At 41.5% G+C, this 22,240-nt stretch overlaps 2 protein-coding genes, 1 long non-coding RNA gene and 1 pseudogene across 4 annotated transcripts; 1 reads left to right on the top strand and 3 right to left on the bottom strand.

The window, feature by feature from the left end:
* Positions 1 to 1,428: 1,428 nt before the first annotated feature.
* On the bottom strand, positions 1,429 to 22,239 carry LOC141764578 (E3 ubiquitin-protein ligase TRIM21-like). Of its 2 annotated transcripts, none has more exons than XM_074629887.1 (2): positions 22,125 to 22,239; positions 1,429 to 3,198 (listed from the first exon to the last, which is right to left on the bottom strand). In XM_074629887.1, the coding sequence occupies exon 2, from the start codon at positions 3,194 to 3,196 to the stop codon at positions 1,559 to 1,561; it is 1,638 nt and encodes a 545-aa protein (XP_074485988.1). In that variant the 5' UTR covers positions 3,197 to 3,198; positions 22,125 to 22,239; the 3' UTR covers positions 1,429 to 1,558. The 2 variants fall into 2 exon arrangements, with proteins under 2 accessions (XP_074485988.1, XP_074485989.1); XM_074629888.1 differs by lacking the exon at positions 22,125 to 22,239 and adding an exon at positions 3,849 to 3,954.
* LOC141764550 (uncharacterized) lies at positions 10,319 to 11,306 on the top strand. The gene is made up of 2 exons (XR_012593277.1): positions 10,319 to 10,442; positions 10,478 to 11,306. It is a non-coding gene; the product is annotated as an uncharacterized LOC141764550 (long non-coding RNA).
* LOC141765324 (E3 ubiquitin-protein ligase TRIM21-like) lies at positions 15,687 to 17,350 on the bottom strand. Its single transcript, XM_074631395.1, has one exon. It carries the CDS (start codon positions 17,345 to 17,347, stop codon positions 15,710 to 15,712), a length of 1,638 nt encoding a protein of 545 aa, XP_074487496.1. The 5' UTR covers positions 17,348 to 17,350; the 3' UTR covers positions 15,687 to 15,709.
* On the bottom strand, positions 19,762 to 21,473 carry LOC141764576 (E3 ubiquitin-protein ligase TRIM21-like; annotated as a pseudogene).
* Position 22,240: the final 1 nt, after the last annotated feature.

The following is a 22,240-nucleotide window of genomic DNA, read 5'->3' as shown; positions in this document are numbered from 1 at the left end:
TGTGGTTTTAGTTGTATGTTAGAAGTGAAAGGACGAAGAGTCTGAACTCACCACAGTTCTGATCTGATCCATTTGTCTCTGGAAGTGATTCTTCGTATGTTTTACGGAGATGAATCTCAGTGAAAGAGCTCCAACACATCACTACTGTCTGTGTCTCCGTTTTAATTTGATTTATGATGTGCATTTAGAAACTATACACATTTACAAGTTTTGCTGTAAAATTAGATTTGCATTCAGCAAAGAACTACCATTGTACAACGAATTCTGACAAAATTAAAGAACGCATTTATTTTAACACAATAACGGGAACACCAGACAATATAATCTGATACAACAGGTAAAAAGTTATAAATGGTGTATTTTTTATATTATTCAGTTTCTTCTTCTGTCCTTTACTTTTTATTCTTTGTTTGGATCCACCATCTCTCCTCAGTCAGTTTTATTCTTCTGCTTCTCCTTCTTCGCCGACCTCTTCACCCGGCCTCCAGTTTGGTGGCGTTCAGTTCCAACACCAGCTACACTGAGTCGGCGCTCTGCGACAGGAAGACAAACAGATACAATACCACAAACTCTCACATAAAACCTGGTATATAAATAACAGCCATGTGAAGCACTAACACATGCCAGGTGGAAAATATTCTGAAGACATTATTTACATTCATCATTATGCTCTCCATCACTGTAGGATAAAAAACGTGGATTACAGGAAACACAATGTATTTCTCATGAAATACAACTTATGTGTAAACCAGGCTTTTCTGTTTGGTGCTCAAGTCACTGCTTACTCAGGCTTTGTGTTCAACAACTAGTTTATTTACAGATTTTATTTAACAATCACATATTTACAGATTTCTTTGACTCAATAGCCATCTTACCAGTATTCACAAAACAAATAAAAAGTGACCAGTAATTAATTACACCACATTTCACACAAAATAGAAAATTCTATTAGCGTCTATTCTCTTAATTAACTTTCACCATTAACTTTTTATGCCCACTATAAATAAATGACATACAGTATACTGTGGACACTATAGGGATGTAATAGGCCTTACTTACTTTAACTTTGTTTCGGTAACACTTCATTTTACAGGTCTGCAAATTTCATGGTAATTAGGTGATAATTAGCAAGTAACCTATTTGAAATTTCTTTGGATTTACTGCCAAATACCCCAATATTTACCTCAAAATTAATTGAAAATCACTTTATTATAAACATTTATTTAGTAAACATTTATATTTAATAATTATATGCTAAAATAAGATATAATCATGTTAAAATGGGGGGGCGGAGATGTACCAAGGCCGGAATAAAACCCGGGACATGGAGGTTATACAGTATTGTATATGCTGTAACCATTCGGCTAACAAGGTTTAACAGGGTTTTAAATAGATGTTCTCCACATAACGTGGGTCATGATGCAGGGTTGAAGACATGAATGCATCAAATCAATGTGTTGGCTATGTAGAAAATAAGATGTAAACTCTAACGTGTTGTCATTAATGTGTACATGTTCCCTTGAATGAAAAAAATCAATACATGAAATAAGATAAGTTATTAATTTACTCCAACAGGAGAGATGATCAGAGGGGCAGAGTTTTTACCACCATCATGAAGACCAGGACAGAAGTATGGGAAGAGTTTCTCAGTGAAGCAGCAGCCAGTAAAGGAGTAGATAAGAGCTGCAGCACCTACGTCATAAAAGGAGACCAGACCCTCCTCATAATCCACAAACACCCCCACCTTCTGAGGCTGAGACTTCAGAGAGAGACTGACTGGAGGGCCATCAAAAGCTTTGTACTCATTTACATTTCTCAAAAATATAGTCCAGTAACCGTCCTCAGGTCTCAGTGAGATGTTTCCCTTCCTGTTGATCGACTCTCTGGCCACTCCTAAATCCCATTTAGTCTTTCCTTTAACTTGAACCTCAAAGTAAAATCTGCCTGAAGAGAAACTCTGCTTTCCTAAAACACAAGCAAAATTAGAAATTCTCTCCGGGTTGTCTGGGAGATTCTTCTTCACATCACCAAGACTGACTTGTTTCCCATCATCAGACAGGATGAGTTTAGGATGAGCTGTATCAGGATCAAGAATCACATCCACTGCATACTGCTGAACCCTCTTCAGCTCAGCTGTAACCAGCTTCTTCATCTCTTTACTGAGTGTCTCCTCCAGCTGAGCCACACCTTTCACCACAGTCCCCTCATATGATGGACGGACGCTGACCTCTGTCCAGTCCTTGGTGGGTGGAGCAGCTTTCAGGGACTGGACACTCTGGAGAAGATGGAGATGGTCTTCAGAGCGTGAGAGCTGCTCCACTTCAGTTTTTCTCTTCGTCAGCTCAGAGATTTCCTGTTCCAGCTCTTTGATGAAAGCTTCGGCCTGTTTTTCTGTTGTTTTCTGCTTCTCTTTGATCGTGTTGATGAGATTGGCCTGGCCTCTCTCAACAGACTCCTTCAGAGCAGTAAAGACCTGAACACCTTCTGCTATCTCTCTGTCTGCATTTTCCTCACTGAGGTCAACTGAGTGTTTGATCTCCTGAATCTTCAGTCGTCTCTTCTGGATCATCTGCTGGATTTCAGCCTCTGTCTTCCCCAGCTTGGCCTTCTTTCCTTCATATTCTTCTTTCAGAGGAACGACATCATGCATCTTGTGGTCTACAACATGACAGAGCATGCAGACACATGTCTGGTCGTTCTTACAGAACAGCTCCAGAGGTTTATCGTGCTTTGCACACATCCTGCCTTCCAGGTTCTCCACAGGGTCGATCAGCTGATGTCTTTTCAGTCCTGACATTGTCAGATGAGGCTCCAGGTGAGTCTCACAGTAGGAGGCCAGACACACCAGGCAGGACTTCAGGGCCTTCAGTTTGGTTCCAGTGCAGACGTCACAATGAACTTCTCCTGGTTTGGACACTTGTTGTTCTGAGCTGCTGCTGCTGGTTTTCTGTTGAGCTGACTGTCTGAACTGAACAACCATCTCAGAGATGAAGGTGTTGACGTGCAGTTCAGGTCTTGTGTTGAAAACCTTTTTACACATCGGACACAGGTACCTGCCACTAGTATTCCAGTGTTCATTGATGCAGTTTTTGCAGAAGTTGTGTCCACATGGTATAGTGACTGGATCAGTGAACACATCCAGACAGATGGAGCACAGAAACTGATCTTCAGATTGCAGATTGCTGGCAGCAGCCATATCTACACACATAGTGAAAGAAAACAAACAAATGTGATTACTGTTCTTTTAAGTATAACATATCATATTAGGTAAAGCAATTATGAATTATATATCCTGTGTTTTGACTTGAAATGAGCCACGAGCAACCAAAACCATTTAAGCCCTGTTGACAAGCTCAAGCTTGCTACTCTGGCAAAATGGCACCTAATATATCCATAACATGTTGTGTAGACCAATTTTTATTGAAGAATAACACTGCTAACAAAGCTCTGCTTACTTCATGACAGACACAATTTATTTCCTCTGTAGCTGCTTCACATTAAAAGCCTCCTGCTGGTTCTCTGGTAGAAAGCTTTTAATATGAAACAGCTAGAGGAAATAGAGGAAGCAGTATGTAGGAAGCGATCAGTAAACAGTAATAATAGCGGGAAAGTACGAGTGAAACTAAACTCCAAACCACCAAGACTCAGTTAAGAGTTACTAAAGTCTTGAGAACTGACACAGAGAGACTGTTTAAAGCTGTTAAAGTGGGTTACTGTTTAGAGGACATGAAGACAAACAGACATAGTTCAGTATGAAATGAAAAGAGTGGAGCTTCCTGCCTGAGTAGAGCTGAAGTTTTGTGTTAATCCTGGTTGTTCAAAGTGTAAATATTATCAGCTGTACTCACCAGTGTTTGGCAGAAACTCTGCTGTGTTGTTGAGAAACACTTGATGAACTCAGTTTGAATTTTCTTTGAGAGAGGAACAGAGACTTGCGTGGCTGCCACTCTGACAAACTTCACTCTCGTTTCTGCAGTGTGACGTTGAAGCTCTGGTTTTTCTAGTGTTGCTCCGCCTCTCACTGCAGCTCTGTTGGTTTTGTTTCCTCCCTCTGATTTACACGGTTATTGGGAAATACCAGGTACTCTCTGGTTAATATGGAGCAAAGGTGGTGATATACCTAACAGGTGGGAGGAGTAAGGCATGTTAAAAGGTGTTTCTTTTCTTTATTATGTTGAAACTTTAATGTGCCTCAGATTTACTTTAAACAGAAGAGTTTAGTTTATTTGACACAAGAGAGACGTCACACATATCTGTAACATGTCAATAACACAATACGACTTATTTCCATCATGGTCATTGATATCAAGGCAACATACTGACATCAAATCAAACAACAAATACAATATGTATCATCAACAAGAAAATCAGAACATCATGAAATAAAAATGTATATACATACAATTTAACTGTAGGCCTTTTCAGACATGGAATATGTAACATTGTGAGTTAAAAATATCATGATAATAAAGAAGAAGAGTGTTTTTTCTCATTGCATCACTCATGGATTTTGAAGCTGGAATTAAAACAATCACAAATTTCTAAAATCCTGTTTTCACTGTCATTATGACATATTGAGTGTAGATTGATGAGGGGAAAAAGTGAATGTAAATAATCATCTGCTTATATGATCAATTTGACCCAGACAGACGTGATCACTGTAAGCGGTTTGTGGGTAGCCGACTGAACCAGAGTTGGTGATTGTTGGAAAGACTAACAAAGACGGTTTTGATGAGTTTTATTTTGTTTGTGTCGACTTTGACTGAAGTGTGTTTTACGATGTGTTGGATTTATTATGTACAAAAGTGCTTACAATGACCTGCAATAACCTGACTGTTGGATTTGTTATGAATAGAGTGATTGTGAGGAAAGGGAGGTAGCAGGTGCTGTTTTTCCTTTGCAAGGTCAAGAAGAGGAAGGAGTCAGAAGGAGATAACGAAGAAGACGTGCAGCAGAAACATCACGCGCCATAAGTTCATGAATATTAATATTGTGTAAACTATGAATAGGCTGGATCAGGGATAGCTCGGGGTTCAGACTTCGCGAACTGACCCATGCACTGTATGTTGTCAGGGACACGTAGACTGGATCCAGATATCTGTATACTCTTTTATTTTACTTATGCAACATTGATTGTTCGGAATAAATTGTATTATTATGCTTTAACCCATCTGTTTGGAAAATCTCTTTGTCACACAAGATTAACCAGCACGTAACTGGGCCTTGACCTCTCGGAGGTAGAAGGCCAGTTCCTTCAATTGGTGACCCCGACGTGATCTTCGGCACTGAGAAGCGTGTCCAAAGGACGGACAGACCGGCGAGAGAGAGAAAGGGCCCTGAAATCTTAAGGTAAGCAGAACCTGTTGTATCGAACTCTGCATATTGGCTTACTCTAAATTATCTCTCTTGTTGTGCTGAATCTCCTTTGTAGTGATAAATGTTGCAAAAGTAAAGACTTTCTGTTAAAGCGTTTGGAACGCTGCGCTTGGAGCGCTAGAGTAGTGCGCTTGGAGCGCTAGTTTTTAGTAACGTCTGGGACGTTAGAGATTAGTAAAAATAGCGCTTGGAGCGCCTGTATGAGTAGTGCGCTTGGCGCGCTAGTTTAGTAACGTCTAGGACGTTAGAGTTTAGTAAAAATAGCGCTTGGAGCGCCTGTATGAGTGTACATTAATAACTAGTATTCAGAGGAAAATTAAAACTTACTGTTGATACTGGGCCAACATCGCTGGAACATCAAAGTGTCCAGTAGAAGCTTATGTTGGTAGGATCACAGCAAGGGGCATAGCGACCCATTTACTCTGAATCTAGTTACTGTCATAAACTGAATAAACCTGTGTGAAATAGTACTGGACAGAATGGACGGAGAATTTGACAAAGACTGTGAGGAACGGGGTGGCTGTGGGCCTCCCCGTTTATCATTTGGACAGCAATGGGCTAAAGTCAGGACCAATGTAATCTGTACATTTGATCCCAAGACTAGAAATAAAGAGACTTAAGACCTAGATGAGTGGTATAATATGACAGTGAAGGAAGGGCATTTTCCAGCCACGGGAAGTGAAGCCAAATTCATGCCAGTGATGAGAGCATTAATACAGGTGGTTCATAGAAAGCTGCTGCAAGCAGAGGGACATATGTTTGTAAGGAGGAAATTGAGGAAGAAAGAAGTAAATTGGTAAAATATAATGTGATAAAGATGGCTGCACTATCAGCCTTAGGCAGCCAGACGAAAGCCACCCACGCAAAAACCGCTGAAGCAAAACCACTAGTGAAACCCTCACCCAGTCCTAGCGCACCCCCACCACCAAACCCACATACTAACCAGCCGCCACATTACATGTCCCTCCATCAGCAGTACCCACCTGGCCCACATCCCAACCCCCCTCCTTATCCTCCTCCTACCCCTAGTCCGGTACCAACCCCACAGGACAGTGATTATACAAACGAAGTTATGGCACCGATGTTTCAAGTGTTAGGTGGTATTTTGGAACTTTAACCCCTACGCTACCTCCTTCGGTAATGCTATTAGACAAAAGTATCCCATACCAGCGGGTAAGCTCCACAGCTTGGTGTTTAAGATTAAGAACGGGGAGAGCGGACGCACGTTCATAGAAAGAGCAAAGACAGAGTGGGCGGGGGCTACGGGGGTGAACCCAGATAAAGAATCACAGCAGTCTCTGTTCAGAATAGCTCTGTTAAAACATGCTCCGGAAGGAGTTAAGAGAAAGATGCAAGAGAATCCAGATATGGCAGGGGCAAAATCATCAAGATGGGAAACACATTTCTGCCATCATCAGGATGCAGAAACAGAGGAGGAGGAGGCGGGGGGGGGGGGGGGGTATGCCCAACCAAAAGGAGGCAGTTGTAACATCTGCGGAAACCCGGATCGCTGGGCACGTGACTGTCCTCAGAAACAACAACAGCAGATGAGAGGGCCTCCACAGCAGTCATATCAGCTAACAATACAGACTCCACCAAACCAACAGCTAGCTCCAATGCAGGCATACAGTGGGTACTCTGCGCAGGGACCTCCACCTGGTCCATATACACCAGGAATGTTCCCATAGGGGTGCCCGACGGAGATGGAGGGACAGGGGCTGGCAGAGCCCTGTCTCCAGTTGACAGTGAACGGAAAACGAAGATGGTTCATGGTGGATACGGGAGCACGTTACTCCACCTTAGCTGAACCTATGTGTTCCCTTTCCTCTCACTATGTTTCCGTTTTGGGATTTTCCGGCACTGAACAAAGACTGCCTTTTACTGTTCCCCTTCCTGTCCGGCTTGGGAGACAGGTGATGGAGCACCCCTTTTTGTATGCACCTGATTGTCCACGTGATCTCCTGGGAAGAGATGTTTTGGCAGCACTTGGGGCTTCTGTACATTGTTCACCAGAAGCTGTGATAGTGAGTTTCCCCGGAGGAGAAGAAATGGTGTGCTCCTCCCCCTCCAGTGCTGATCGCATGTGCATGTTGAGTCCTGATACCTCACCTGATGCCCCACCACCCTGTGCAGACATATATTGGGCCCTGCTAGCCGACAGAAACCCTCTGATTGACTTTTACAACATGTGGCAACCATGGATTAGGGCTCTACACCCTTACCTCCCTGTTCCCGATCCTCCCCACTGCACTCTGAATTATGACAGAAATAATGATCTTACGTATCAAGATGAGTTCCAACAAAATCTGTTAGATACAACCTGGGGGATAGGAGTAGGAGGTGTTTATCCACCTCAAGCAGGAAATGGCAGAGGCCGCAGCACTCGCTCTCCCAGATTACTCTCAACCATTCCATCTGGATGTCTCAGAGCAGCTTAGTACAGCCCATGGTGTCTTATATCAGAAACACAGAGGAGCTAGGAACGTATTGTACTATTGTAGCATTTTGCTAGACACACAAGAACAGAGAGCCAGCCCCTGTGTCAGATATGCAGCTACTCTGGCTAAAATTGTAGACAAAATAGGTCATATAGTCATGCACCATCCTCTACAGATTCTGACCTCTCACAGCACTGTAAAATATGTCACATCCTCCTGTTTCACTCTCACCCCCCTCAGACAGACCAAGATCTTACAAGTACTCTCGAAACCACACATCTCCTTTGTACATGAGGGCTGTAATATGGCTGACAATATGACTGATGGCGAGAAGCACTTCTGTGCAGAAAAATCGCTGCCCTTTGTAAAACTAAGGCTGGACTTAGAAAACTCCCCTTTAACGGAAACTGACCTTAGCTTATTTACAGATGGTTGCTGTTTCCGTCATCCCACCGAAGGGTTAAAAGCAGGTTGTGCTGTGGTGTCTATGAATACAGCAAAAGAGGAACCATGTACTCTCGATCACGGTCCTCTTGATGGGAAACAATCTGCTCAGGCAGCAGAACTTACGGCTGTAGTTTGTGCTCTGCGGTTAGCGGAAGGGAAGGCAGTGAATATTTTCACAGACTCTGCGTATGTGTGCAATGCAATTCACAGAGATATGTCTGGCTGGGTGCAAGCGGGTTTTAAGACTAGTCAGAATAAACCTATGGCTCATGAGGAGTTGATGAAAGAGTTGTTGGAAGCAATCCAGTTACCACAGAGGGTAGCTGTGATCAAAGTGAAAGGACACAGTCAGGGCACTGACTTAGAGAGTATAGGAAACGAAGCAGCTGATGCAGCTGCTAAAAAGGCGGCAGGGTATTTACCTACTATGATGGTCATGACCACAGCAGATCTCGGTTCTGAGATAACTGATTTCTCCATTATACAAGCTCAAGAATCTGCCACAGCAGCAGAACGAACCATCTGGGAAGATAAGGGAGCTATAGAACAGTTTGATGGTATATGGTATAACAGAGATCAAATAGTTATGCCCCCTGTTGGATGTCCTCAATATTGACTCAGACTCATGGACTTGACCATAAAAGCCACAAACAGACGTTACGAGATCTCCGCCACTGGTGGATTCCCCGGAAACATGCTACTATAACTGACTTCTTGACTAAGTGTGACGTATGTAGTACATGTAACATCAGACCTACCATCACTCCTAGGGCAGGAAAACATCCTTCTCCCACTGCCCCGGGACAGGAAATCTTTATGGATTTCACAGATATGGGAGTAAGGGCTGGGGGGAAAAGATTCCTCCTAGTAATTGTGGACGCATTTTCACGTTGGGTGGAGGCCTACCCTACGGGAAAAGAGGACGCAAAATCAGTCATTAAATGTCTGGTGAATGAGTACATTCCGAAACATGGGTTTCCTAAATTGATCAGGTCAGATAATGGTTCACATTTCAAAAATAAAGACCTGCAATCTGTCGAAAAGGCTCTGGGACTACAACACAAATTTGGCACTGTGTATCATCCACAATAACAGGACTCACACCATTTGAGCTTACGTGTGGCCGACCTTTCCCAGGGCCGTCCCAAAACCCCTCTCCCCTTCCTGACCTCGGTTACAGACCATACTATTTGAAGGTTAATGCTCTTGTGTCAGCTCTCTCCTATACAGGTGACAAACCTGTCACACCTGTCACAGAGGACGTTCCAGGACCTGACCCCGGACCCCCGGAACACCTTTGGTTGAAGGTGTTAAAGAGGAAGTGGTCGGAGCCACGTTGGACAGGCCCACACAAGGTTCTGGCCAGAACTGCAACAGCTGTGCAGCTTGCAGGAAAAGGACTCAACTGGTGGCACCTAACACAGTGCTCCAGCAGCAGGACAGGACCTGAAGCAGTAGAGGAGGAAGCCCCACAAGGAGCCCAGGCTACGTGAAAAGAGGGTCACGTATAATTTTTTATTTTTCATATACTGTATAAACTGTGACTGTGATGAGATACACATAAGGGAAAGAAGGTTACAAGGTCTTGCCTGTATTTACAGTTAAATCAGGCTAACATGGTTGTTTAGGTGGACTCATCTAGGTGGTTTTTGAAAAACCATTATATATCACATTGTATTAAAAATTGTTGCTTAGAATAAATGCTAAAATAGACAAAAATAGATAAAAATAGATAAAAAGAGAAACCAGGGGTGGGGAGAATCCACCAGAGAGAAATTTCACTTCCTTTCCCAAACCAGTATAAAATAGGACCACCCAGATAAAAGTTTTTCAGTTGCGCGCAGGAAAACAAACTAGAAGCACCATGCAGTACGGCAAACTGCTAATAGCGTTTGTTGTAGTATCTGTGTTTATCTCTCTTGTCCTCTTTTTTCTGGACAATCCTCGACCAAAAAAGGGGAAGCCAGAAGGAACAGGGAAGAATGTAACGATTAAACTAGCACCAAACGACACCGAGGCACATCAAAATCGCACTGAAACCGTAAATACAACTGCACTCTGCTAAAACTAGCTAATCACAAGTAACTCTTTTTAACAATAGACAATGCTTTCACTCAGAAACAGGGTGGAAGGTGTGGGCTACAAGGGGGGGAAGGCTAAACCAAGATTATAAAGAATGATGTAGTAAGGTAGCTCCCCTAATGAATATAAACTAGCTGACCAAATAGCTGCAGGCTTTGAAAACATACCTGTAATAAGTGCTCTGATCCCTATCACTCCTAACAAAAATGTTGATCGCATTAACTACATCCACTATAATGTTCTCCGTTTGACTAATCTAACCCGTGATGCAATTGCCGGACTAGCTGAACAAATGGCTCCTACGTCACTGATGGTGATCCAAAATAGAATGGCATTAGATATGCTGCTGGCAGAGAAGAAAGGCGGTGTATGCTCAATGTTCCAAGACTCATGTTGTATTTTCATCCCTAACAATACAGCGCCGGACGGGACTGTAACTAAGGCACTAGAGGGGCTCCGGACGCTGTCTGAATCCATGCACGATGACTCAGGTATCAACAGCCCCATTAACGACTGGTTAGACCGTACCTTTGGGAAATGGAAGTCCATGGTGGTATCTCTATTCTCCTCAATCCTTGCTGTGGGTGCATGCTTAGTATTATGCGGTTGTTGCTGTATTCCATGTATTCGCCACCTCACTGAGCGTGTGATTATTTCTGCTGTGCAACGAAAGCATCCGGATGCACCTCCTTCTTATCAGATGGCCATGTTCCAAGCGGAGAGACAGGGTCTCCTGGAAATGGTGGGGGATAGTGAAGATGTTGATCCTGAAGAGGTTGTGTGATGATGCTTATAATTAATACATCTGTACGTAACATGATGATGCTTATAATTAATACATCTGTACGTAACATTATCTATGCTTATAATAAATATATCTGTATGTAACATTATCTGTAGGTGAACTTAGTTAAGTTCAAAAGAGGGTCTGTTGGATTTATTATGTACAAAAGTGCTTACAATGACCTGCAATAACCTGACTGTTGGATTTGTTATGAATAGAGTGATTGTGAGGAAAGGGAGGTAGCAGGTGCTGTTTTTCCTTTGCAAGGTCAAGAAGAGGAAGGAGTCAGAAGGAGATAACGAAGAAGACGTGCAGCAGAAACATCACGCGCCATAAGTTCATGAATATTAATATTGTGTAAACTATGAATAGGCTGGATCAGGGATAGCTCGGGGTTCAGACTTCGCGAACTGACCCATGCACTGTATGTTGTCAGGGACACGTAGACTGGATCCAGATATCTGTATACTCTTTTATTTTACTTATGCAACATTGATTGTTCGGAATAAATTGTATTATTATGCTTTAACCCGTCTGTTTGGAAAATCTCTTTGTCACACAAGATTAACCAGCACGTAACTGGGCCTTGACCTCTCGGAGGTAGAAGGCCAGTTCCTTCAGATGCTCCGCCGCTAGAACAGTTGATTCGCCCAGTTGAAACTACAGCAGCGGAGGGCCACACACACCAACATACACCTAACGTAGGCCTATAGCTACATGTTGAAAAATGACTTTTACTCTACCACGAAACATTCATCACTTGACATGACTGTCTGTCTGAGTCATTCCATTCAACCATAAAATATGCAGGTTGTGCAACGAACTGGCAACCATTAAATTCAAGTGAAAGCAATGGAACGGAGGAGGGAAACTGTGACATCTAGTGGCTGAATGTTATCAATGTTTTCAATAGCACCTTTAACATTATTAAAAGGAAAAACAGCAAATCTTCAACTCTGTGAAGCTGAAACCATGAAATCTTGTTTTTACATGAAATATGACTTAAACCATCAAAATGATGAATCCATTCATTTTCTGTTGCTCTACTAATTAAATAATCGTTCAGTTTTTGATCTTGTATAAAGTGTTGGGTAATATAATCTAGAACAAAAAATCATATTTTATAAACTTTCTGTATGTTTTGTCATAGTCAAGTCAGCACACTGACACACTGACAGCTGGTGTTGCCTGTTGGGTTTGAGTTTGCCATGTTATGATTTGAGCATATATTTGTTATGCTAAATGCAGTACCTGTGAGGGTTTCTGGACAATATCTGTCATTGTTTTGTGTTGTTAATTGATATCCAAAAAATAAATATATACATACATTTGCATAAAGCAGCATATTTGCCAACTCCCATGTTGATGAGAGTATTAAATTATTGACAACTCTCCCTTTAAGATACATTTTGAACAGATACAAAATTTATGATTAATTTGCTATTCATTGTGATTAAATATTTTAATCGTTTGACAGCCCTGATTAATATCTCTACGTCCACTGGATTAAAATGGAGGCTCTGCCTCTTATTGACCTGTTGCCATGGTGAATCGTAGTATCAGAGCTCCATTGATGATGGCTTTTTATGTTCAGGTTCAACCTACTCAGAGTTGATTGAACTGACTGATCAGCTGTTCTGAAAGCGAAAACTCAGAGTTTCCCTCCTCAGGATTAGTCAACTCAGAGTTCAGGCTTAGGCTTAGAGTTTGTTAAACCTGCTTTCTGAAACGAGGCCGTGTTCTCCACACAGAAACAACAAGTTTAAAATCACACAGTATCAATAAAACAAGAAAAGGTAAAACAAGCCAGTTTGTTTTCTGCTTTCTGTCCTGCAGCGTATTGTGAGTGCACAGAGTCTGAGCGAGGACGATATAGAATGAGAGGATCGAGAGGAAACACCCGCCACCTTCCCCCTCCTCTTCCTCATGTGGACCCCTCCTTCCATGACGACCTGCTAACGCCTCGGCCTCCATCACTCCGGCCGACGTCCATCACTTCCCATCAAGGCGTCCTAAAGGGAATTCGTTTTTTATTCCTGGTTTATCCATGACAGTAGTGTTTGTTTTTTTTACTTAAATTACCCGTTTTGGGGTATAAAGAGTATCTGGATCATAACGGCCAGAGAATTACAAGAGCCCGTCCCCGCTCCACCATCATTAGGTATGTTCTCATTAACTGGACTGGGTGTTAACATGAATCCGTTCCTTCCCTCAGGGTGGTGTAGCACGCATCCTGACAGCATCATGTACCAGGTTTACACTGTCTGACAACCATCTTCATGGTTATTATGATATCAGTCGTAGAAAGTGACACAAACAGGAATCTTCTCTCTGCTCGGATGCTTCACAAAGTATTTATTGTTTTATGTTATCAGTCGTCTTTCTGTTCAGTCTCAACTAAACACTTTTTAAAAAGTGATTTTTGTTCATTTTAAAGAGGACGATCCTCTTTAGGAAAGACAAAATAAAAAATGTGAACAAACTATGAAGTTGTCTTGTGAGTTTATTTGATTAGGTCAACATCCTGAGCTTTCGTTCTTGTCGCTGTGCACGGGTCAACGCTCGCAATCTAGTGACTAAACATTATTAAAATAAGCATCCTACAACAGTTTGTGTGACTTTGTGCCCAGCAGCTCTTCATTTCTGTACCTGTAATGTTAGAGACCAAAGAGACGTCCCAGAAACTACAGTAAAAATCTTCTCCTCCACAGAGATTCATCCACAGCAGGTCAAGACTAAACTTCCTGTTTCACTACTGCGTCACTTTTTCTTTATCATTTCTTCAAAGAAATAACTGCGTTTCGTGTTTTCGTCGCTGGTCAGTCCTGCTTTGCCTGAAATCCCACAATGCTTTGCGATACACTCGTGTCCCAAAGAAAACAGCATTAATGGAACATTTCAACATTTTAGGAAATATGTTTTCTTCGCTTTCTTGCTGAGTGTTAGACGAGAAGATCAATAACACTCACGTCTGTATATTAAATATGAAGCTACAGTCAGGATGTGGTTAGCCTAGCTTAGCATAAAGACTGGAAGCAGGGGGAAACTGCTAGCCTGGCTCTGTCTGAAGTTTAAAAACACACCTGCCAACACCTCTAAAGCTCACTTATTAACATATTGTGTGTAGATTGTTTAATGTGTATACAAACAGAAATGTAAAAACTACACTTTGTGGTTTTAGTTGTATGTTAGAAGTGAAAGGACGAAGAGTCTGAACTCACCACAGTTCTGATCTGATCCATTTGTCTCTGGAAGTGATTCTGTTTTACGGAGATGAATCTCAGTGAAAGGGCTCCAACACATCACTACTGTCTGTGTCTCTGTTTTAATTTGATTTATGATGTGCATTCAGAAACCATACAGATTTACAAGTTTTGCTGGAAAATTAGATTTGCATTCAGCGAAGAACTACCATTGTACAACGAATTCTGACAAAATTAAAGAACGTATTTATTTAAACACAATAACGGGAACACCAGACAATATAATCTGATACAACAGGTAAGAAGTTATATGTTTGGATCCACCATCTCTCCTCAGTCAGTTTTATTCTTCTGCTTCACCTTCTTCACCCGACCTCTTCACCCGCCCTCCAGTTTGGTGGCGTCCAGTTCCAACGTCTGAGTCGGTGCTCTGTGATAGGAAGACAAACCGGTACAATACCACAAACTCTCACGTAAAACCTGGTATATAAAAACAGCCATGTGAAGCACTAACACATGCCAGGTGGAACATATTCTGAAGACATTATTTACATTCATCATTATGCTCTCCATCACTGTAGGATAAAAAACGTGGATTACAGGAAACACAATGTATTTCTCATGAAATGCAACTTATGTGTAAACCAGGCTTTTCTGTTTAGTGTTTGGTGCTCAAGTCACTGCTTACTCAGGCTTTGTGTTCAACAACTAGTTTATTTACAGTTTTATTTAACAATCACATATTTACAGATTTCTTTGACTCAATAGCCATCTTACCAGTATTCACTAAACAAATAAAAAGTGACCAGTAATTAATTATACCACATTTCACACAAAATAGAAAATTATATTAGCATCTATTCTCTTAATTAACTTTATCCATTAACTATTTATGCCCACTATAAAAAAATTACATACTGTATTCTGTAGACACTATAGGGATGTAATAGGCCTTACTTACCTTAACTTTGTTTTGGTAGCACTTCACTTTACAGGTCTGCAAATTTCATGGTAATTAGGTGATAATTAGCAAGTAACCTATTTGAAATTTCTTTGGAATTACTGCCAAATTACCCCAATATTTACATAAAAATTAATTGAAAATTACTTTATTATAAACATGTATTTAATAAACATTCATATGTAATAATTATACGCTAAAATAGAATATAATCATGATAAAATGGGGGGGCAGAGAGGTCCCAAGGCCAGAATCAAAACCGGGACAAGGCGGTTATACTGTATTTTATACACTGTAACCACTCGGCTACCAAGATTTGACAGGGTTTTAAATAGATATTCTCCACATAACGAGGATCATGATGCAGGGTTGTTCCCTTGAATGAAAAAAAAATCAATACATGAAATAAGATAAGTTATTAATTTACTCCAACAGGAGAGATGATCAGAGGGGCAGAGTTTTTACCACCTTTAGTAACATAAGGACTGAAGTATGGGAAGAGTTTCTCAGTAAAGCAGCAGCCAGTAAAGGAGTAGATAAGAGCTGCAGCATCTACGTCATAAAAGGAGACCAGACCCTTCTCATAATCCACAAACACCCCCACCTTCTGAGGCTGAGACTTCAGAGAGAGACTGACTGAAGGGCCAGCAAGAGCTTTGTACTCATTTCCATTTCTCAACCATATAGTCCAGTAACCATTCTGAGGGCTAAGTGTGATGACTCCCTTCCTGTTGATCGACTCTCTGGCCACTCCTAAGTCCCAGTCAGTCTTTCCTTTAACTTGAACCTCAAAGTAAGATCTGCCTGAAGAGAGACTCTGCTTTCCTAAAACACAAGCACCACCAGAAAATCTCTCTGGGTTGTCTGGGAGATTCTTCCTCACATCACTATCATTCACTTGTTTCCCATCATCAGACAGGATGAGTTCAGGATGAGCTGTATCAGGATCAAGAGTCACATCCACTGCATACTGCTGGACCCTCTTCAGCTCATCTTCAAGCAGCTTCTTCATCTCTTTACTGACTGTCTCCTCCAGCTGAGCCACAGCTCTCCCCACAGTCCACTCATATGATGGACGGACGCTGACCTCTGTCCAGTCCTTGGTGGGTGGAGCAGCTTTCAGGGACTGGACACTCTGGAGAAGATGGAGTTGGTCTTCAGAGCGTGAGAGCTGCTCCACTTCAGTCCTTCTCTTCGTCAGCTCAGAGATTTCCTGTTCCAGCTCTTTGATGAAAGCTTCGGCCTGTTTTTCTGTTGTTTTCTGCTTCTCTTTGATCGTGTCGATGAGATTGGCCTGGCCTCTCTCAACAGACTCCTTCAGAGCAGTGAAGACCTGAACACCTTCTGCTATCTCTCTGTCTGCATCTTCCTCACTGAGGTCGACTGAGTGTTTGATCTCCTGAATCTTCAGTCGTCTCTTCTGGATCATCTGCTGGATTTCAGCCTCTGTCTTCCCCAGCTCGGCCTTCTTTCCTTCATATTCTTCTTTCAGAGGAACAACATCATGCATCTTGTGGTCTAGAACATGGCAGAGCATGCAGACACATGTCTGGTCGGTCTTACAGAACAGCTCCAGAGGTTTATCGTGCTTCGTACACATCGTGCCTTCCAGGTTCTCCACAGGGTCGATCAGCTGATGTCTTTTCAGGCCTGACATTGTCAGATGAGGCTCCAGGTGAGTCTCACAGTAGGAGGCCAGACACACCAGGCAGGACTTCAGGGCCTTCAGTTTGGTTCCAGTGCAGACGTCACAGGGAACTTCTCCTGGTTTGGACACTTGTTGCTCTGAGCTGCTGCTGGTGGTTTTCTGTTGAGCTGACTGTCTGAACTGAACAACCATCTCAGAGATGAAGGTGTTGACCCTCAAATCAGGTCTTATGGTAAAAGCCTCTTTACATATGGGACACAGGCACCTGTCACTAGTATTCCAGTGTTCAGTGATGCAGTTTTTGCAGAAGTTGTGTCCACATGGTATACTGACTGGATCAGTGAACACATCCAGACAGATGGAGCACAGAAACTGATCTCCAGATTGCAGATTGCTGGCAGCAGTCATGTCTACACACATAGTGAAAGAAAATAAGCAAATGTGATTACTGTTCTTTTAAGTATACCATATGATATTAGGTAAAGTAATTTTGAATTATATATCCTGTTTTTTGACTTGCAATGAGCCGCAAGCAACCAAAACTATTTAAGCCGTGTTGACAAGGTCAAGCTTGCTACTCTGGCAAAATGGCACCTAATATATCCATAACATGTTGTGTAGACCAATTTGTATTGAAGAATAACACTGCTAACAAAGCTCTGCTTACTTGATGACAAACACATTGTATTTCCTCTATAGCTGCTTCACATTAAAAGCCTCCTGCTGGTTCTCTGGTGGAAAGCTTTTAATGTGAAACAGCTAGAGGAAATAGAGGAAGCAGTATGTAGGAAGCGATCAGTAAACAGTAATAATAGCAGGAAAGTAAGAGTGAAACTAAACTCCAAACCACCAAGACTCAGTTAAAAGTTACTTAAGTCTTAGAACTGACACAGAGAGACTGTTTAAAGCTGTTAAAGTGGGCTACTGTTTAGAGGACCTAAAGACAAACAGTCATAGTTCAGTATGAAATGAAAAGAGTGGATCTTCCTGCCTGAGTAGAGCTGAAGTTTTGTGTTAATCCTGGTTGTTGAAAGTGTAAATATTATCAGCTGTACTCACCAGTGTTTGGCAGAAACTCTGCTGTGTTGGTGAGAAACACCTGATGAACTCAGTTTGAATTTTCTTTTAGAGAGAAACGGAGACTTGCGTGGCTGCCACTCTGACAAACTTCACTCTCGTTTCTGAAGTGTGACGTTGAAGCTCTCGTTTTTCTAGTGTTGCTCCGCCGAGCAAAGGTGGTGGTATACCTAACAACTGGGAGGAGTAAGGCATGTTAAAAGGTGTTTCTTATCTTTATTATGTTGAAACTTTAAGGTGCCTCAGATTTACTTTAACCAGAAGAGTTTAGTTTATTTAACACAAGAGAGACGTCACACATATCTGTAACATGTCAATAACACAACAAGACTTATTTCCATCATGGTCATTGATATCAAGGAAACATACTGCTATCAAATCAAACAACAAATACAATCTGTATCATCAACAAGAAAATCTGAACATCAGGATATAAAAATGTATATACATACAATTTAACTATAGGCCTTTTCAGACATGGAATATGTAACATTGTGAGTTAAAAATATCATGATAATAAAGAAGAAGAGTGTTTTTTCTCATTGCATCACTCATGGATTTTGAAGCTGGAATTAAAACAATCACAAATTTCTAAAATCCTGTTTTCTCTGTCATTATGACATATTGATTGTAGATTGATGAGGGGAAAAAGTGAATGTAAATAATCATCTGCTTATATGATCAATTTGACCCAGACAGACGTGATCACTGTAAGCGGTTTGTGGGTAGCCGACTGAACCAGAGTTGGTGATTGTTGGAAAGACTAACAAAGACGGTTTTGATGAGTTTTATTTTGTTAGTTTTATTTTCTTACAAACTCTCACATAAAACCTGGTATATAAATAACAGCCATGTGAAGCACTAACACATGCCAGGTGGAAAATATTCTGAAGACATTAATTAGTTATTCATCATTATGCTCTCCATCACTGTAGGATAAAAAACGTGGATTACAGGAAACAATGTATTTCTCATGAAATAAAGCTTATGTGTAAACCAGGCTTTTCTGTTTAGTGTTTGGTGCTCAAGTCACTGCTTACTCAGGCTTTGTGTTCAACAACTAGTTTATTTACAGTTTTTATTTAACAATCACATATTTACAGATTTCTTTGACTCAATAGCCATCTTACCAGTATTCACAAAACAAATAAAAAGTGACCAGTAATTAATTATACCACATTTCACACAAAATAGAAAATTCTATTAGCATCTATTCTCTTAATTAACTTTATCCGTTAACTTTTTATGCCCACTATAAATAAATGACATACTGTATTCTGTAGACACTATAGGGATGTAATAGGCCTTACTTACCTAAACTTTTTTTGGTAGCATTTCATTTAACAGGTCTGCAAATGTCATGGTAATTAGGTAATAATTAGCAAGTAACCTATTTGAAATTTCTTTGGAATTACTGCCAAATTACCCCAATATTTACCTCAAAATGTATCAAAAATTACTTTATTATAAACATTTATTTAATAAACATTTATATTTAATAATTATACGCTAAAATAAGATATAATCATGTTAAAATGGGGGGGCGGAGAGGTTCCAAGGCCGGAATCAAACCCGGGACATGGCTGTTAAACAATATTGTATACGCTGTAACCACTCGGCTAACAAGGTTTAACAGGGTTTTAAATAGATATTCTCCACATAACGAGGGTCATGATGCAGGGTTGAAGACATGAATGCATCAAGTCAATGTGTTGGCTATATAGAAAATACGATGTAAACTCTAAAGTGTTGCCATTAATGTGTACATGTTCCCTTGAATGAAAGAAAAATCAATACATGAAATAAGATTAGTTATTAATTTGCTCCAACAGGAGAGATGATCAGAGGGGCAGAGTTATTACCACCTTTATTAAGACCAGGACAGAAGTATGTGAGGAGTTTCTCAGTGAAGCAGCAGCCAGTAAAGGAGTAGATAAGAGCTGCAGCACCTACGTCATAAAAGGAGACCAGACCCTCATCATAATCCACAAACACCCCCAACTTCTGAGGCCGAGACTTCAGAGAGAGACTGACTGGAGGGTCATCAAGAGCTTCATACTTTTTTCCATTTCTCAACCATATAGTCCAGTAACCATTCTGAGGGCCCAGTGTGATGTCTCCCTTCCTGTTGATCGACTCTCTGGCCACTCCTAAAGACCATTTAGTCTTTCTTTTAACTTGAAACCTCAAAGTAAAATCTGCCTGAAGAGAAACTCTGCTTTCCTAAAACACAAACACCATTAGAAAATCTCTCTGGGTTGTTTGGGAGATTCTTCCACACAGCACCATGATTCACTTGTTTCCCATCATCAGACAGGATGAGTTGAGGATGAGCTGTATCGGGATCAAGTGTCACATCTACTGCATACTGCTGGACCCTCTTCAGCTCTGACTCAGCGACCAGCTTCTTCATCTCTTTACTGAGTGTCTCCTCCAGCTGAGCCACAGCTCTCCTCACAGTCCCCTCACATGATGGATGGACGCTGACCTCTGTCCAGTCCTTGGTGGGTGGATCAGCTTTTAGGGACTGGACACTCTGGAGAAGATGGAGTTGGTCTTCAGAGCGTGAGAGCTGCTCCACTTCAGTCCTTCTCTTCGTCAGCTCAGAGATTTCCTGTTCCAGCTCTTTGATAAAATCTTCGGCCTGTTTTTCTGTTGTTTTCTGCTTCTCTTTGATCGTGTCGATGAGATTGGCCTGGCCTCTCTCAACAGACTCCTTCAGAGCAGTGAAGACATGAACACCTTCTGCTATCTCTCTGTCTGCATCTTCCTCACTGAGGTCGACTGAGTGTTTGATCTCCTGAATCTTCAGTCGTCTCTTCTGGATCATCTGCTGGATTTCAGCCTCTGTCTTCCCCAGCTTGGCCTTCTTTCCTTCATATTCTTCTTTCAGAGGAACGACATCATGCATCTTGTGGTCTACAACATGACAGAGCATGCAGACACATGTCTGGTCGTTCTTACAGAACAGCTCCAGAGGTTTATCGTGCTTTGCACACATTCTGTCTTCCAGGTTCTCCACAGGGTCGATCAGCTGATGTCTTTTCAGGCCTGACATTGTCAGATGAGGCTCCAGGTGAGTCTCACAGTAGGAGGCCAGACACACCAGGCAGGACTTCAGGGCCTTCAGTTTGGTTCTAGTGCAGACGTCACAGGGAACTTCTCCTGGTTTGGACACTTGTTGCTCTGAGCTGCTGCTGCTGGTTTTCTGTTGAGCTGACTGTCTGAACTGAACAACCATCTCAGAGATGAAAGTGTTGATGTGCAGTTCAGGTCTTGTGTTGAAAACCTTTTTACACATTGGACACAGGCACCTGTCACTAGTATTCCAGTGTTCATTGATGCAGTTTTTGCAGAAGTTGTGTCCACATGGTGTACTGACGGGATCAGTGAACACATCAAGACAGATGGAGCACAGAAACTGATCTTCAGATCGCAGATAGTTTGCAGCAGCCATATCTACACACATAGTGAAAGAAAACAAACAAATGTGATTACTGTTCTTTTAAGTATAACATATGATATTAGGTAAAGTAATTTTGAATTATATATCCTGTGTTTTGACTTGCAATGAGCCGCGAGCAACCAAAACCATTTAAGCCATGTTAACAAGGTCAAGCTTGCTACTGTGACAAAATGTCACCTAATATATCCATAACATGTTGTGTAGACCAATTTTTATTGAAGAATAACACTGCTAACAAAGCTCTGCTTACTTGATGACAGACACATTGTATTTCCTCTATAGCTGCTTCACATTAAAAGCCTCCTGCTGGTTCTCTGCTGGAAAGCTTTTAATATGAAACAGCTAGAGGAAATAGAGGAAGCAGTATGTAGGAAGAGATCAGTAAACAGTAATAATAGCAGGAAAGTAGGAGTGAAACTAAACTCCAAACCACCAAGACTCAGTTAAAAGTTACTAAAGTCTTAGAACTGACACAGAGAGACTGTTTAAAGCTGTTAAAGTGGGCTACTGTTTAGAGGACCTGCAGACAAACAGTCATAGTTCAGTATGAAATGAAAAGAGTGGAACTTCCTGCCTGAGTAGAGCTGAAGTTTTGTGTTAATCCTGGTTGTTGAAAGTGTAAATATTATCAGCTGTACTCACCAGTGTTTGGCAGAAACTCTGCTGTGTTGTTGAGAAACACCTGATGAACTCAGTTTGAATTTTCTTTTAGAGAGAAACAGAGACTTGCGTGGCTGCCACTCTGACAAACGTTACTT

This window comes from Sebastes fasciatus, chromosome 3, assembly GCF_043250625.1.
Source record: "Sebastes fasciatus isolate fSebFas1 chromosome 3, fSebFas1.pri, whole genome shotgun sequence".
Classification (NCBI taxonomy): Eukaryota; Metazoa; Chordata; class Actinopteri; order Perciformes; family Sebastidae; genus Sebastes; species Sebastes fasciatus.
This window is presented reverse-complemented; position numbering and strand designations above follow the sequence as displayed.

What these genes read in the sequence shown, in the direction of transcription:
- LOC141765324 (XM_074631395.1), bottom strand. Translation starts at nt 17,347, where the DNA reads ATGACTGCTGCCAGCAATCTGCAATCTGGAGATCAGTTTCTGTGCTCC.
- LOC141764578 (XM_074629887.1), bottom strand. Translation starts at nt 3,196, where the DNA reads ATGGCTGCTGCCAGCAATCTGCAATCTGAAGATCAGTTTCTGTGCTCC.